At 36.7% G+C, this 14792-nt stretch overlaps 2 protein-coding genes across 8 annotated transcripts; both read right to left on the reverse strand.

Moving 5' to 3' along the window:
• Positions 1-1787: 1787 nt before the first annotated feature.
• Positions 1788-5469, reverse strand: LOC18105094 (uncharacterized). Of its 4 annotated transcripts, XM_024584617.2 has the most exons (6): positions 4929-5464; positions 4612-4841; positions 4144-4242; positions 3537-3581; positions 2641-2778; positions 1788-2369 (listed from the first exon to the last, which is right to left on the reverse strand). In XM_024584617.2, the coding sequence occupies exons 1-6, from the start codon at positions 4990-4992 to the stop codon at positions 2013-2015; spliced, it is 933 nt and encodes a 310-aa protein (XP_024440385.1). In that variant the 5' UTR covers positions 4993-5464; the 3' UTR covers positions 1788-2012. The 4 variants fall into 4 exon arrangements, with proteins under 4 accessions (XP_024440385.1, XP_006375180.1, XP_024440387.1 ...); XM_006375118.3 differs by having other exon boundaries at positions 4612-5463; XM_024584619.2 differs by lacking the exon at positions 2641-2778 and having other exon boundaries at positions 4612-5469.
• Positions 5470-8697: 3228 nt separating this feature from the next.
• LOC18105096 (uncharacterized) lies at positions 8698-13761 on the reverse strand. 4 transcript variants are annotated; one of them, XM_052446966.1, is made up of 12 exons: positions 13271-13761; positions 12068-12627; positions 11895-11984; positions 11554-11793; positions 10778-10999; positions 10364-10664; positions 9956-10272; positions 9729-9838; positions 9548-9633; positions 9362-9435; positions 9180-9273; positions 8698-8991 (listed from the first exon to the last, which is right to left on the reverse strand). In XM_052446966.1, exons 1-11 carry the CDS (start codon positions 13533-13535, stop codon positions 9181-9183), a joined length of 2358 nt encoding a protein of 785 aa, XP_052302926.1. In that variant the 5' UTR covers positions 13536-13761; the 3' UTR covers positions 8698-8991; position 9180. The 4 variants fall into 4 exon arrangements, with proteins under 4 accessions (XP_052302926.1, XP_024440824.1, XP_052302925.1 ...); XM_024585056.2 differs by having other exon boundaries at positions 9533-9633; XM_052446965.1 differs by having other exon boundaries at positions 8698-9104; positions 9533-9633.
• Positions 13762-14792: the final 1031 nt, after the last annotated feature.

Below are 14792 nucleotides of genomic sequence, written 5' to 3' on the forward strand. Positions count from 1 at the left end.
TGAGCTAATTTTCAGTTAGGTCCGGTTAAATATATATAGCTTGGTTGGTTGGTTTTTGGGAGTGCATTCGTACCAACTCTTAATTTAGTCATTTTAATTGAGCTATGTATAAAAAGTTTCAAAGCAAAAGGAGAAGCTAAGAGTTTTTTTTTTTTTTTGAGAAAATAATATAGTTTAAAGAATTACATATAACATCTCAATTCAAAAGTCACAAATGTTATTAGTGACTCTTTTAAATTGCAAAATAGCCAGCACAATTTACAATAAAAAAAGATAAGAGAGGAGAGAGAAAGAAAGAAAGAAAAAGATATCGGGGCACACCAAAACATAACTGATATCGTTAGAAGGATCTCGACGATATAAATTTAAAAAATACTAACAAAGGTTGCCAACAGTTAATATAGTGAATCACACGAGTTGTCTAGAGGTGTCCGGGTTCACTTGATTTTGGGTGGTTCATGTGACCCATTACAGTCATTGTTGTTGACATTTCTCAGTGTCATTGAATTCATTTCGTCGAGATCTTTTTGATGGTAAAGATGATATCGTCATCAGAGTTTCGATGTGCTTCTGAAGTCTTTTTTTTTCCTCTTATCTCTCATAATTTGTGAAGATAGATGAGAGAGGGAAAAGTAAGAAAAAAAAGAGAGAGATCTTGGGGCACACTGAAACTTTGATGATGACATTATCAATAATTCAATATCATTGAAAAGATCTTGATAAAATGAATCCAATGACAATAAGAAAGGTCATTAACAGTGATCAAAGTGAGTCACACGAGCTGTCCAAAGGCAACTGAGTCTGACCACCTTTGAGCGGTTTGTATGATCCACTTTGTTCACTGTTGATGACTTTTCTTGGTGTTGTTGAATTCGTCTCGTTAAAATTTTTCTGATAATATTAACAGTGTTCTAATTGAAGTTTCGATGTGACTTCAAGATTTTTTTATTTTTTTTATTTTTTGATGGTATTAATAGTGTGCTAGACATTTTACAATTTAAAAGATTACTGGTTACACTTACAACTATTTAAACTTTATTATTTTTCTAAATATTTTTTATATTATGTTATTAGAGTAAAAAAAAAAAACACTCAGAAGCCGATGCTTTCATGTCTCTATCTGCACAAAAAGCGTCAAGAGATCACGTGAGAAATGGGATTTAGAGCCCCCATATACAGCTCTGCTATTAAAACTGATCCATCCAGTAGGCAAATGTCAGAGAGATTTTGTTATGATTAGTTGAATAGTAGGCAGGCGACATGCCGTTGGTTATCGTAACTATGGGGAAAAAAGAAAAGAAAAGAAAGGATCATCCATGGGATTTGAACCCGACGTGAATAGAACATGCAACCTTCTGAACCGGAGACAGACGCGCTACCATTGCGCCATGGAACCTTGTTTAAGCTGAAGTCCTTGTAGATATAATTTACTAGAATGTTTTTCTACAGTCAATAAGAACATGAACTTGGCTTGGTTGCCATCGAAGCCATGCTTAACGTATAAACTTTGAGCCCTCTTGTGTCAGAATCGTGAGTTGAGAATTATCAAGAGGATATGCCCAAGTTTGAATTGGAAGATGACACTCTATCCAGGAAGGAAGGGTGTGTGCAGCTATAAAACAGCATCTCAAAATGAAACGACATGAAGCTGTCTTGAAGATGCAGAATAAGCAGCAAACACCTCAGTCATTTAAACAAGCTAAAGTTACCAACAGCTGGGCCAAGGAAAGATTAAAGCATTCTCCATCTCTCTCTGGCTTAAGTTTCAAAATGGGGATGACAGACAATTGTTTTGCAGCACTGTTGAATATAGATTTTCATTGATTTATTACCCTTAATTTCTCTTGTTCTCTTCTTTTTCCTAATCTACAAAATGTACAGGGTGTAAATTTATATAACACATAGATTCACTACAGATAGGAGCTAACAAAAGTTTGGGTTCAAATCACCCCGTTGGTCCATATGAGCTGACAATAAACATCAAAAAACTAAGACCCACTTGGTCTGGTGTCTCAGTTTGTGTAAAGCTTTTGGTTTCCGGCACTTCTCTTGATTCTTCGGACATGTAACGGAACAGGATTTTCCAAGACAGCAACATTAATATTACCCCACACCTCTGGTTTGGTTGGAAGCTGTGCAATTCTCTCTACAATTTCCATATCTTCAGGAAGAACGAAACCAAACACCGTATATGCCTTACTCCACTCATTGTGATTGGCTAGGCTGATGAAGAATTCTGGGCCAGACTCAACCCATGCCACCGAACCTCTTCTAATTGTAGGGCAAGCCTCTGTTGGAATATCCTCAAAAATTGTTCCGGAGGCTCCAAGAGTTCCTTGAATTAGTGCAAACGGGGGGCCATATGGAGCCTGCACAGCTCAAGTGAGAAAGTTTTTAGTCAAAAATTTCAATATCCGGAAAAGCAGATTGTCTTGCATTTTATGTTATATGCTGTTTTGTTGGGTTATTTTGTGAGAAGAGCACTCAAAAGCAATTTGTGTCAAGATCAGTCCTTTTCCGAGCATCTTTTCTGAAGGCGGTAGTACCAATCAAGGGAAATCCCAAATCAAACATGTAACTTTATCAATTGGCAGGCACTTCAAGGAGCCTGCTTAAAAATTGGTAACTAGGGCATCTTACCTGTTCAATATGATTTCCTTCTGAATCCCACGACTTTCCCCGGCTTTCAGCACGGTAAAAGTGGCAACCCACACAATGGTGCGAAACCAACAAATCAAGAATGTATGAAATAGAATGTGGAGCACAACCAGGTAACAGCTGCACACAGCATCACAATAAAGCTGGACTGAAGCTAATACTTGATTAAAAATTCAACAAAAAAAGAAAATGCCATTCAGTAGACTTGATGATTTCCTGTGTTCTAGACTTGTACAGAGATGACAACAAAAACCAAAAGAAAACATGGAGAATTTATTATATAAATAATAGGTGATATTTATTCTCTTCATCGTGTCTCTCCCTCTTGCAGGCATTTAGATGGAGGCTATTGAGACACGAGTTTGAGATAAGCATGCCTAGTGTAATTATGTGAGGTCAGATATCCAGTATTTCTCAGACTGATAATATGTTACCATGCGTTCTAATTGAACATCAACAGCAATAGATAGCGTGCACCAAACAGACAGCCAATCATCTGCCTCTAATCCTGTGGGTCTACACTTTGTTAATGCTTTCGAGGACGGTTATCAGCTGGAGTTTATGAGATGACGAGACGACAGGATAACTGGTGTACAATTTCCTAGGTTGGTGCACTGTCATGGTTCCGACTTGTTATGATAAACTGTAAAGGTTTCAGTTTGGTTTATAAGCCATCGAAACAAATCTTGCTAGGGGTTGATCACCTAATTTAGTAAAAAATACAAAAACATTTTTTTTTGTCTGAACCATTCAAAAGATCATGCAGGTTGGAATCATAAGCATATGTTATGAAGTATGAAGAATATTGTCTGGGAACTCATTCCTAGGAGTAACATATAAGCAAAAGTCAGGTATCCAAGAACGCAATGAACACTTACTTTTAGATGAAGTGTCCCATATTCCGTTTCCAATCCAATGATGCCCTAATGAGGAAAGGGGAAAATGAAAGATGATCAACAAATCAGCAACTGAGAACTCGAGGAAAACAGCAAACCAGAAAGTAGATATCTCAATTCTCACTGCTATGGAAACTAGAAACATGGCCTCACAAATGTGTCAGAAGTTCAATCGTGTGTTAGTGATGAGAATATGTAGGTCCTCCATGTAACCAACTGATACTTAATGGTAGATTATTATCCAAGGAAAACTCAAATAAGGCCCAGAGACTTTTCAGGAAACAAACATGCAACATAATCCAACTCTCTTGCAATTATTAAAATAAATCAAAAGGAAGAATTGAATGTTAAAATACTTTTTGAAAATCATGTAGCAGTTTCCATTGAAGTCCAGCTACTATCATATCTGAGAATCTTAACCATCATTGTTTTCCACTTTTTTTTTTACACCATGTCTACTTAGCAGTAGCCAAAAGCTGTTGCCTTTGGCAAACTGTGAAAATGCACACATGAAATTATGTGCTGCTGTGCTCGATGAGAAACCAGGAGAACACTGAAACATCCATAAGACCTTCACTGGGTAATGTACCTCTCCTCTCCCAAAAACAATTCCAGAAGTCCACATAACATGGTCCCCTGAGTCTAGCCGATCAGGCTCCAAGGTGTCCTTCTGTTTCTTCAGCCAACACTAAAATCAAAAAAAGGAAAATATGCCTCAGAATCATACAAGCACATGACTATACATGATACCAACAATATGAGTTATAGCCCATTGTCATTGATAGTTTTAGACCACTAACTTTCTGCAAGGCTGCAAATGTCTGTTCATTTAAAATAGCTGAAGACTGACAGGCACACTCACAACTTCCCATGAAATTCTTGCAAAACAAAATGCCTAGAACAATAGGCGATGTCTGCTAGCGTTTACACTTCACTTTGGAGTTTTGATTAATCAAAATACCACAACGTTCTAATTGCAAAATGAAAGACAAATCGACAACAAATTATCTAAAAATATCATAACTTGATACTCAAAATGAATAGCAAGAGACCATACCTCGCCAAATTTATCACCACAAGCCTGTTTATCTCCACAAAACACCCAAGAATCACACAAACAAGGCCCACTGTCACCGCTACACATTCCTTTACAAGCCAAGCAACAAGCTTTAGAAGAATTGACTTTAAATTCAGAACCCCATTTGACAGCGTCACCCCATAGCTCCAAATGCTCAATCCCTCTACAACAATCCCCATCTGCATCTTCGCTCTTCAAACCATCACTAACTTTTGAAACCACAAACTCTGTATTACTATTAGGTGGTCTAAACAATGCAGAGAAACAAAGGTAGACCATGCAACAGGAGATTGTACCCATAACGAAAAGAGCCAGAAGTCCATAACGACCGAGTTCTGGAACGGTTTGCTTGCGACCCATTTGGATTTCAAACAGAATCAGATGGGTATTTGGTTAAATCTTGATTTTTGTTTAGGTTCTTGATTGATTTGTCAAGAATAATACTGTTGCTACTGCAGAACTATTCTCCAGGAAGCAAACTGACTCTGCTACTTCAGTGGAACCATTCAGCTGCAGACCTAGTCTTTAGGAAGTTAATTCTGTTTCTTTCTTGTCTTTAGGGGCATATCAGTTTGTTGGACATGGAATAGTAATCCCTATTTCTTAGTTTCAGTTTGCTTACTTTCAGAGGTTGTACTGTCTATTTAATGGACAGAAGTCATTTGAATAAAGTCGGGAGATTTTCTGAATAATCCTAATCTGTTATTTCTTCCACATGATTGAGAGTGAAAGCGGAGGGCTCTGTGTTTTTTGGTTGTCATGAGATTGTCAGAAGGATTTACTGGACAAGTGCTTGCCTTCTTGGCCACAAAATCACCGTGTACGATTCATAAGGCAAGAAAATCTCTTAAAAACTTTCCAGTTTGCAGTTCGTTACCGATACAAATTTTTTTTCTAAAAATTAATTTCAAATTTCAGGTTGATGAAATATCTTAATATAATCCAGAATATATTAAAATTTAATTAATTAATTACTTGAAATTGACACAAAAAAAACTTAAAAATAATAGAAAATGTATTTTTTGGTAAAATAAATATAATAAGACTTAAAAAGAATTAGTTTCTTAAAAAATCCCAAATCCAAGTAACTTTAATTTTCATTTATTTTTTAATTTTCATTTGTTCATTCTTACTTTTAAATGATATTAATTATTTATAAAAAAACTAATAGTCCTTTGTTTTTCACAGTAGACTACGAGGGGAAGCAATTTTCAATCGAAATAAGCTATTTTTTATAATCCTTGAATTTTTTTACACTTTGATCCCTTAATTTTTTTATCTTTTAATTTGATCCTTCAAAATTACAAAATTGCATGCGCAAAGGGATGCTTGAATGGCGAGCACTCAAAATAAACGTTGTTTTAAGGGTTGATGCTTTATTTTGCGAGCATATAATTTTATCATAAAATTAAATAAAAATAATTTATAAAAAAACAATAAAATTATGAAACTCATTGAAGTCCATAACCTAGATCACAGGGTGATCAAGATCGATCCAATTTAACATTATCTCAATATTTTTTTAAAAAAATTATTATTTTAAATTTTTTTTAAAAGATATCATATTTTTACTAGTTATTAAAGTTGTCACTAGATTCATTAAATTAATTAATTTATTTTAAATTAGCTTTCATATTATTTAATTCAAATAAAAAATAAGAAACCGAATTAATAAATTTCAAGATGGAACTTAATAACACTGCCCATAAAAAAAAAAAAAAAAAAAAAAAAAAAAAAAAACCTTCGTACCATTAACATTTTTTTGACCTCCAGCAAATCAGAGTGCTTGTACTAGCGGGTTACTATATGGTGGGTGGGTTAGTTCTTGCTTTTAGAAACTACCTTGTCTGTTCCCAAACTATTATGTAATGAAAGCTTTTCACCCTATATCACAGCTTTGCCGTATTTCATTGTCATGTCATCCATTTGATTTTACTTATTATCATTCGCAAGCAAAGAATCGTTATTGTCGCGAAGCATAATCATAAGCTCGAGGCTTGGAAAACGAGACGACGGAGGTTGGATGGTTGGCCTACTATAAAGTATGGGGAGTAATATCTAGCCTTTTTCTCTTTTTTGTACTTTTTTCTGGCGTGAAACTAAGGAAACCTATATTCGAGCAAAAGCCAATATTCTGTCAGCTGGCATTGCCCACTTTCAATCCAAATCAAAATGTTCGGCGGCACGATCATTCTCTCTCAGGCACTGTTTGAGCCACCAAACATGTTTCGAAGCATTGTTTCCCTTTTTGAGATCAATACAAGCATAGCAATCACCTGAGGAAAACTATCATTACAAGGACAAAAAAGTTAAAAAAAATAAAAAAGTTTGAAAGGTTGCTGCAATGTTTCATTCTCTATGACACATACCTCAGGTTTTATCCCCCACCAGAAAGAGAAACAATACAAGCATAAAACATGAATCATTCAATTTACAGTGGAACCCAAAAACCTCAGCCTGCTTGCGAAAACGTTTACATTTGATTCATCAACAAGATGAAAACATGGTTCCTGTTGGAAATTAATGGCAGAAGGTCTAGCTCCATATTGCTTCAAATAAAAACAGTATAACCCAGACAGGACTCCAATTACAAAAGGCAAACCCCGCCTGTTTGTTCTGCAAAACAAGCAAAACAACCTCCTATGCAAGCTTGTTTATTAGTTGAAAAGAAAAATACCATGCTCCTCAAAGGGACCACATATAGTCTCTCCTCGCTAGAGGAATCTAATTTCCTTTTGGAATTTCTTGTATCCGGATGAGAGATCTTGCACTGTGCATACATAACACTTATCTTCGAGCCCTGGTATTAGAATATCACAATATGGAATTGATACAGAAGACCTCAAAATGGCAAGACAGACATCCATAATAGAGTTGAGGAAATCTCGTTTTTTCATGCTGATTGGAGTTCTTATAGTTCAGTAATTGGGCATCTGCCTTGTAATATAGTAAAATGCATGTATTGTCAAGGGTGACGAACACTTAAACCTGTCCAGGAAACCTTTACTAATAATCAAAATGAATTCCACTATAACCTGCCAGAACAGCTACCCCTCCCAGCTTACTAGCAAGGAATTATCCAACATAGTAATCAGAACATTGACTAAAATCACAGAAAATTCCAACCAAACATTGTAGAACCTTACTGGTTTTTGTAAAAACAAGATCCAGTGATCCACTAGCAACCATAACCATCCCACGGAAAGCACCAAACACTTGTGAATCGAATTTCCTGCTTTCACCACCAAATCAAGAAACTGGTGCCACAACTTCATTAACATTCAATAAGCCAGAAGAGCCCAACAGCAGGTGATTTTTTATCAAGCAAATGACATGATGAAAATAAAACAGCAACTGTCCGATAGTTAAAGCAGCTCTATGATTTTACTGCTGGTGACAGAAAAAGCTTGGCAAACCACTTGTTTGTCAAACATGGTCCGCATAACATATTCCAGCCCTGACAAATCAAAATAAAATGCAAGAACACAAAACCCAGTTTTTTTCTTGAAAGATGTTAGCCCATCACACTGAATACGCAACAAGTAAACATAGATGTCAAAGAGTTAAAAAGTCCATTTGCTCTTAGATAATACGCTCAGTTTTCCATTGCATCTTAACAGAACTTCCAAAGGAACAACATATCATATAGGGGCTGCAGTGACATGACCATGATCACAAACCATGAAAATTTGGCAATGACTGCGGCCATCAGCAAGAGGGCTAGACCATTTGTTACCATACGAATTCCACAAATAGCTTGAGGCACCACAGTTTTAAAAAAAAATTGCAACATGATTATGCTAGCTTAACGTGTTGCATTAGTTTCCTATGAACTTTATTTAATTGCTGCTTAACCCCATTAAGAGTTGCATAAGGCTGTGGCATAGTCCAAACACAACTAAAAGCCTTCCAAGTCTTATTTCAAAGCTTATCCAATGAATTTAGCATAGAAAAATGTCCAAATTCCTTATCATGTTCAGACAAGGCCTCAATCTCTTAGGCTGTCCACTAAAATAGAAGATGCAGCAAATACTCCCAACATCCACGAGGTGGAGAACTTAAAGAGAGAATAAAAGATCAAATTCATACATATATCATAGCCAAGAATTCTTGTTTCCATTCCTAAACAGGTGAAGTTTCCTTACAGCATGAACTTGAGACTTGATAAATGTCCAGTCTGCATATCTAAAATGGACATGAACAAAAAGCAGACTTTTCATTCTGTAGAACTCTAAGCTCAACCTTTTCAACCACATATAGAGGCCTATTGCACTTGTCAACATCATCCAAAACTGTAAGCACTATAAGCACAAGCTTCAATAGTCCACATCCTATAGCAGCCTCTTTGTCATCTCAAATCTGTTCCATAAAGAAATAACTAGTGACCATAGGCTCCTTTTCCGACCAATTACGCCTCTTAGCAATCAATAACATGTCAACGTCTCCATAAACCATTATCTCCAGGAAAAACACTTAGACAAGATGGTTATATAGTTCCTTGAGCACTTTATGAAATAAAATGAAATAAAAGAAGCAGTTCTACTCACATTAATAATATGATCCTGAGCTACCAGTACCCATGTAGTTGCTGCTGCCCATGCCACGACTTGAGTACATTGACGAGTAAGAGCTACCACCAACCTGCCATTGAAATGCAGAATAAATAATGCGAGTAACAAAAAAGACAATTGTCAGAATTATCCCTGTTGAGAAAGGGTAAAAAGCATACATCACCGCCGCGAGACATGTAATCACCACTGTAGCTTGATTGGTACATTCCACCATCACTGCCTCCATAAGAACCTAAGAATAATTTGTATTAGAGTATGACCATTAAATATACTACAAGTTCAATGGTAACATGTCATTCATATCAATTTATCAGCAACTAAAAACACACCTCCATAACCCATACCCTGACGGCTACTATACATCCCATGTGAATCCTGACTGGAAATAGAATTTCTGCTGCCCCCATATCCTACAGCAGATCTCCCAAGTCTACCAATCACAATATAAAGGAAGAGTTACCACAACAATCCAGGTTTATTAAATGCAACAATAAAAAATGAAATTAAAAAGGAATTATAACAAACCTATCACTATATGCATCCCCATATTGAGAAGCTCTGGAACCAAGTTCATAATCCAAACGAGGCCTCGAATGGCGAGCACCGGCATCAGCATAACGGGGAGGAATATCATCCTTGAATTGTATAAAACATAAACAACACTTTAGTTATTACTTAGACCTAATGATAAATGGGGTAGAGGATCGAAATACTGCATCATCACAATGCATTAAGCCAGCATTAAAACTTACAATTGCTGAATATGGACGTTTTGATCCAGCAACAGAATCATAATCACGGGAACGCCCTTCATGGTAACTTGGAGGAGGCCTCTCATACCTTTGATTATAGCCATCATCAGCATAAGCTCTCCTTGCAGATGTGCGAGATGTACTTCTGGGAAGATCAGAATAGCTGGTACCACGAGAAGAGTAGTCCTCTCTATAGGATGGCCGTCTTTCTGGAACAGACCTGGGACCATAATCTACAGCAGGTCTGCTCCTTGGAGAAGGAAGCTCCTCATGCCGAACATATTCCCTTTTGAAGCTACCCTTTGGGTAAGATGGAGCTTTCAGAAGAGCAAAACAAAAGGTATTACTTAAGCATTCACATAACTGGTAAGAGAAACCAATTAGTACAATAGTGAAATTGAAGCTTACGAGGTGGTCTCCTGTCATAGGACCTAGAATGAGGAGCCAGAGGCCTGCTTCTTGCTGGCATGGACATCACAGGAGGACGTCTCTCTCTCAATCCTGGAGACCTCTTTAGACTGACTGGGGGAGCACGAGTTGCAATTCCTCTGACTGGGGGAGCACGAGTAGAGTAGCTATGCTGCAGAGGACGAACCCATGGACCCCTGACAACTCTACTAGCTCCATGCCCAGATTGGAAATCACCACGACTTGCATGTTTTCCTTTTCCCCTTTGGAGGGGTCTTGATAAGCGGGCCCTAACTTTAACCTGAATTGTGAAATTACCACCATTATAAAATGCAATATGCAACCACGCCAAAACATACAAAAGCATTGATGCAGTAGGTTTAGAACATAATTTGCTCCGAATAAATGACAAACCTTGTTGTCTCCCTCACCCAACTCTACATTGTTGATGCTTTTAGCACATGCCACTGCAGCATCATGAGTGTCAAAGGTAACAAAACCAAAATCCTTTCTCCTGGCAGATGGCATATTCCGTGCAAGCTCAATCTTTTCTATGTTCCCGTATTTCTTCAAAAGCACCCGAAAACGATCCTCGTCCCATGATGCAGGCAGGCCATCAATAAACAGAGTCTTCACCTGAACTTAGACAATACTGTTAGTTGAACCATTCTAAAGTTTAAACGATGCAAACTATGTATACTAACATGTAAGCACCTAAGCACTCTTATGCCCCCATTTTCTCTCGCTGCCACAGTAGCTGCGGCAACCAAAAAGGCATCAAATAAAAACATACTCAGATAAGATTGCAGTATAAAATTAAAACGAAGTGCACAAAAGATCACCCCATCATGACCTCCCAGCATTGTCCATGCTACAATCAACATGATCTTAACCAAGGATGGACTAGAATTGTACAGATACATCACACTGTACTGTATCAAACAAAAACCCAAGTAGAAATCAAGAGCACTCTGATCCACCACACAAGACACCACAGGTAGCGTAAAGTATAAACTTGCCTTCAATGTACATCAATCATTACTCACTTACAACAAAAGCTATGGACAAATACAGTAACTAGACACAAGATAGACAGCACCAAATATTGCAGCATACAGAGTACTAGATACAGTTGATACAGTCTTAGATGAAATATAAATTTTAAGCATATCAGTTAAATAAATATTTACCTGTGCCATGATTTCATCACCAGGACCAATGAAGGAATCTGCAAAAGATACCTTTGCAGGCCTATCCACTCCAAATAAAACATCTCTCTTCTGAAGACGCTTAAAAGCATTCATAGCATCTGACCGAGAAGAAAATTCCAGAAACGCAAACCCCCGATTCATTCCCAAGTTGTTACTATCTTCTACCAGGGTCAAATCCTCAACATTCTCAACTCCATAGTGTTTCAATTTCTCTTTCAACTGGGGCCACAGTCAACAACCAAAAGTGTGAGGAACATGACAACTCTCAATAATTACTGATGAAGAAAACTGGATGCTTGACAGTGACACTATATACTTACAGCTTCCTTTGTCCATGTCTTGCAAATGTTACCCAGAAAAAGGGTGTCACTGTCTTGACTTGGAGTAACACCACATTGTTTCCCATTGATCTGGAATTCAGTCATTAAATAACATATTTAACGTATAGTGAACTTACTAGTTATTCCAAAATTCAACATGATCAAAAAATTACCACTGGGTTTTTGAGCTCTGTCACAGCTCGTTTTGCTTGCTCGACAGTTGCAAAACGCAAGAATGCAAACCCTTTGTTTTTCTTAGTCTGGGGGTTCATCATTAGCCTGGCTTCGGTAACCTCACCAACACGGCTGAATACTTTCCGAAGATCATCCTCAGTAGCATCCTTGTCTAAACCACCAACAAATATTTCAAACTCCTTCCGCTTGCGTCTCTCCTTAAACACCTCATGGTGCTCATCCTCTTCCTCCACGTCAGCCATCTCAGCACGTTCAACTTCCTCACCAGCATGCTCATCATCCTCTTCACCCTCAAGTTCTTCAGGAACCTCTTCCAATTCCTCCTCAACTAAATTACCCTCTTCCTCTTCACCAGCATTCTCCTCATGTTCTTCCTCAAATTCATCTTCCACCTCCTGAACATCCTCTTGTTCAATTTCCTTATCATCATAATCCACCCCGCCATATTCTTCATGTTCATATTCCGGTTCATTATCATCAAAATCTAACCTCTCATCTTTTTCATACTCGTCTACAGGCTCCTTGACCCCGTCCTCTTCTGCCATGAAAAAAAGAGTAGGTGATCCAGACCAGCCATGAAACACTCAAACCCTCCACTATCCTCAAAAAATAAAAAATAACTATAACCCACTTTATTAAAGAAATCTTTCCTATAACCCTGAATCCTTCCATGGTTAGATAGATACTCTGTCAATGAATTATACCCTGTGGTAGGTACTTGGTTACTTCCTTTTGTAACCAAACTAATTTTTACTTGAAACTTGAGAAACACGACTAGATATAAAACACACGAATTCTAATGAAAGCAGCTCACTCCCAAAACATCAAGCAAATTTATTTTTTTACGGTGCACAGTTTGTCTACTTGCTGGTTTTGATGGTAATAGAACTACGAAACACAAAATTGATATACAATCAAATCAATCATATTATTACTGGAAACCCACGATCTAAAACAGCTATTATCAAACAAAGATACCAATAAATCCTCAATTTAAGATTTAAACTTTCACAAATTTCAACAAAGGAACACAGAATTAGAACCTCAAATCAGATTAGATTCTGAAAAAGACACAAATTTTCACAAATTTCAGCGAAAAGGACACACAGAGCCGCACACAACAAACTATAAATCCCAAAAGATCCAAACCAAACACGAAAATTAGAAACAAAAACACTTACTTTTCAAAGAAGCTGATCCATTCGCGTCCACATCAGCTTCAATTTCATCTTCTCCATCTTTCTTCTCTTCAGTAAATAATTTGTCTTCAACAACCACAATCTCCTCCTCCTCCATAGCCACAGGTTTCTCGTCAACCACCGTCTGTTTCTCCTCCAAATTCAACGCCTCCTCCGCCGTTTCTGGCTGTTGCTGATTCTGCACCTTCCTCACCGTTCTTTTCTTCGCAGCCGCTGCCGCTCCTCTCTTCAACGTTCGTGGAGGCATCGTTTACAGTAGATTAATTTAAACTCAGACTCGCAGAAATAAATAAATAAAAAAACCCTGATTGATCTCTAAATAGCCAAAATCTCTCAAATTTGAAGATAAAAAACCCTAAATCGAAATTCAACTGGAGGAAATTGGGAGATTAGACAACCCTGGGTCTTAATATATACGTGACAGTAAAGAGTTTAGGCGCAGGTGCTCGACTTCTCGTGCGGGTTTTTTATGTGTGGTACGTGGAGAGATGTAATTGGTATGAGCTAGTGCGCTTTTTTAATAAGGGCAAACTAATGTTTAGTCCCTGAGGATTTAGAAACATTACGCGTTGATTCCTATGATCTAACATTTCACATTATCAATTCTGATGTTTCCCAAGAGTTCCAATTTTAACCCTAAACCTTGAATGCCCTTTTTTTTCTTCTGTCTTTTACTTATTCATTTTTTTATCTTATCATTTCTTTAAAAATATCTTTTTATATATATATATATATATATAGAAATTAGAAGATTATGGTGAATCCACTTCGCAAATTATTATTTTTTCTTGGATATAATATTAGGTTTGAGTTTCTAGGAAATTATAGTTGGGTTGTTGTATTTGTTATTGTTTGTAATACATTCAATGTATTTATGGACAATTAATGTTCCAAATACAATATATCAATTTAGTAACGGGTTAGTATATAATATAAATGATATAATTTAATAGTTATGTTTGGTGTAGGTTAAGCAAGAAAATAAACATGGTTGTTGAAGAATATAAAATTTTATTTGTGCTCAGTGCATTATCCTTATTAATAGAAATGATAATTTCATCAAAACTCAATGGATATCGACTTGACCTTATAAGTAATGGACAAGAAATGAATATCATCAAACTTGACCTGAAACCCGCTCGAGCCTAACCTAAAATATATATTTGTATTATATAAATATATTTATATTTTTTAATATATTATGATATATACATATTTCAATATTAATATAACACTAATTAGGGATCGAGTTGGTAACTTCTGAAAGCATCAAAGTTATATTGCAAACTTTTATTCAATAGAGACTGGAGCATAATATTTTTTTTAACTTAGAGGATGAAAATAAATATAGTTTAGCAGTCAAAGAAAAGTTGTTTAAGACTGGTGGTTTATCAACTCTGACTGATGACGTGTGCTGAATGACTCCCTTGCTTGCTCGCTGCCGGGTTCTCGAGGAAGCTACAGTTCGAGAATCGGTAAAATTATTTTTTAATTAAAATAATAT

The sequence above is a fragment of the Populus trichocarpa genome, chromosome 14 (genome assembly GCF_000002775.5).
Source record: "Populus trichocarpa isolate Nisqually-1 chromosome 14, P.trichocarpa_v4.1, whole genome shotgun sequence".
Lineage (NCBI taxonomy): Eukaryota > Viridiplantae > Streptophyta > Magnoliopsida > Malpighiales > Salicaceae > Populus > Populus trichocarpa.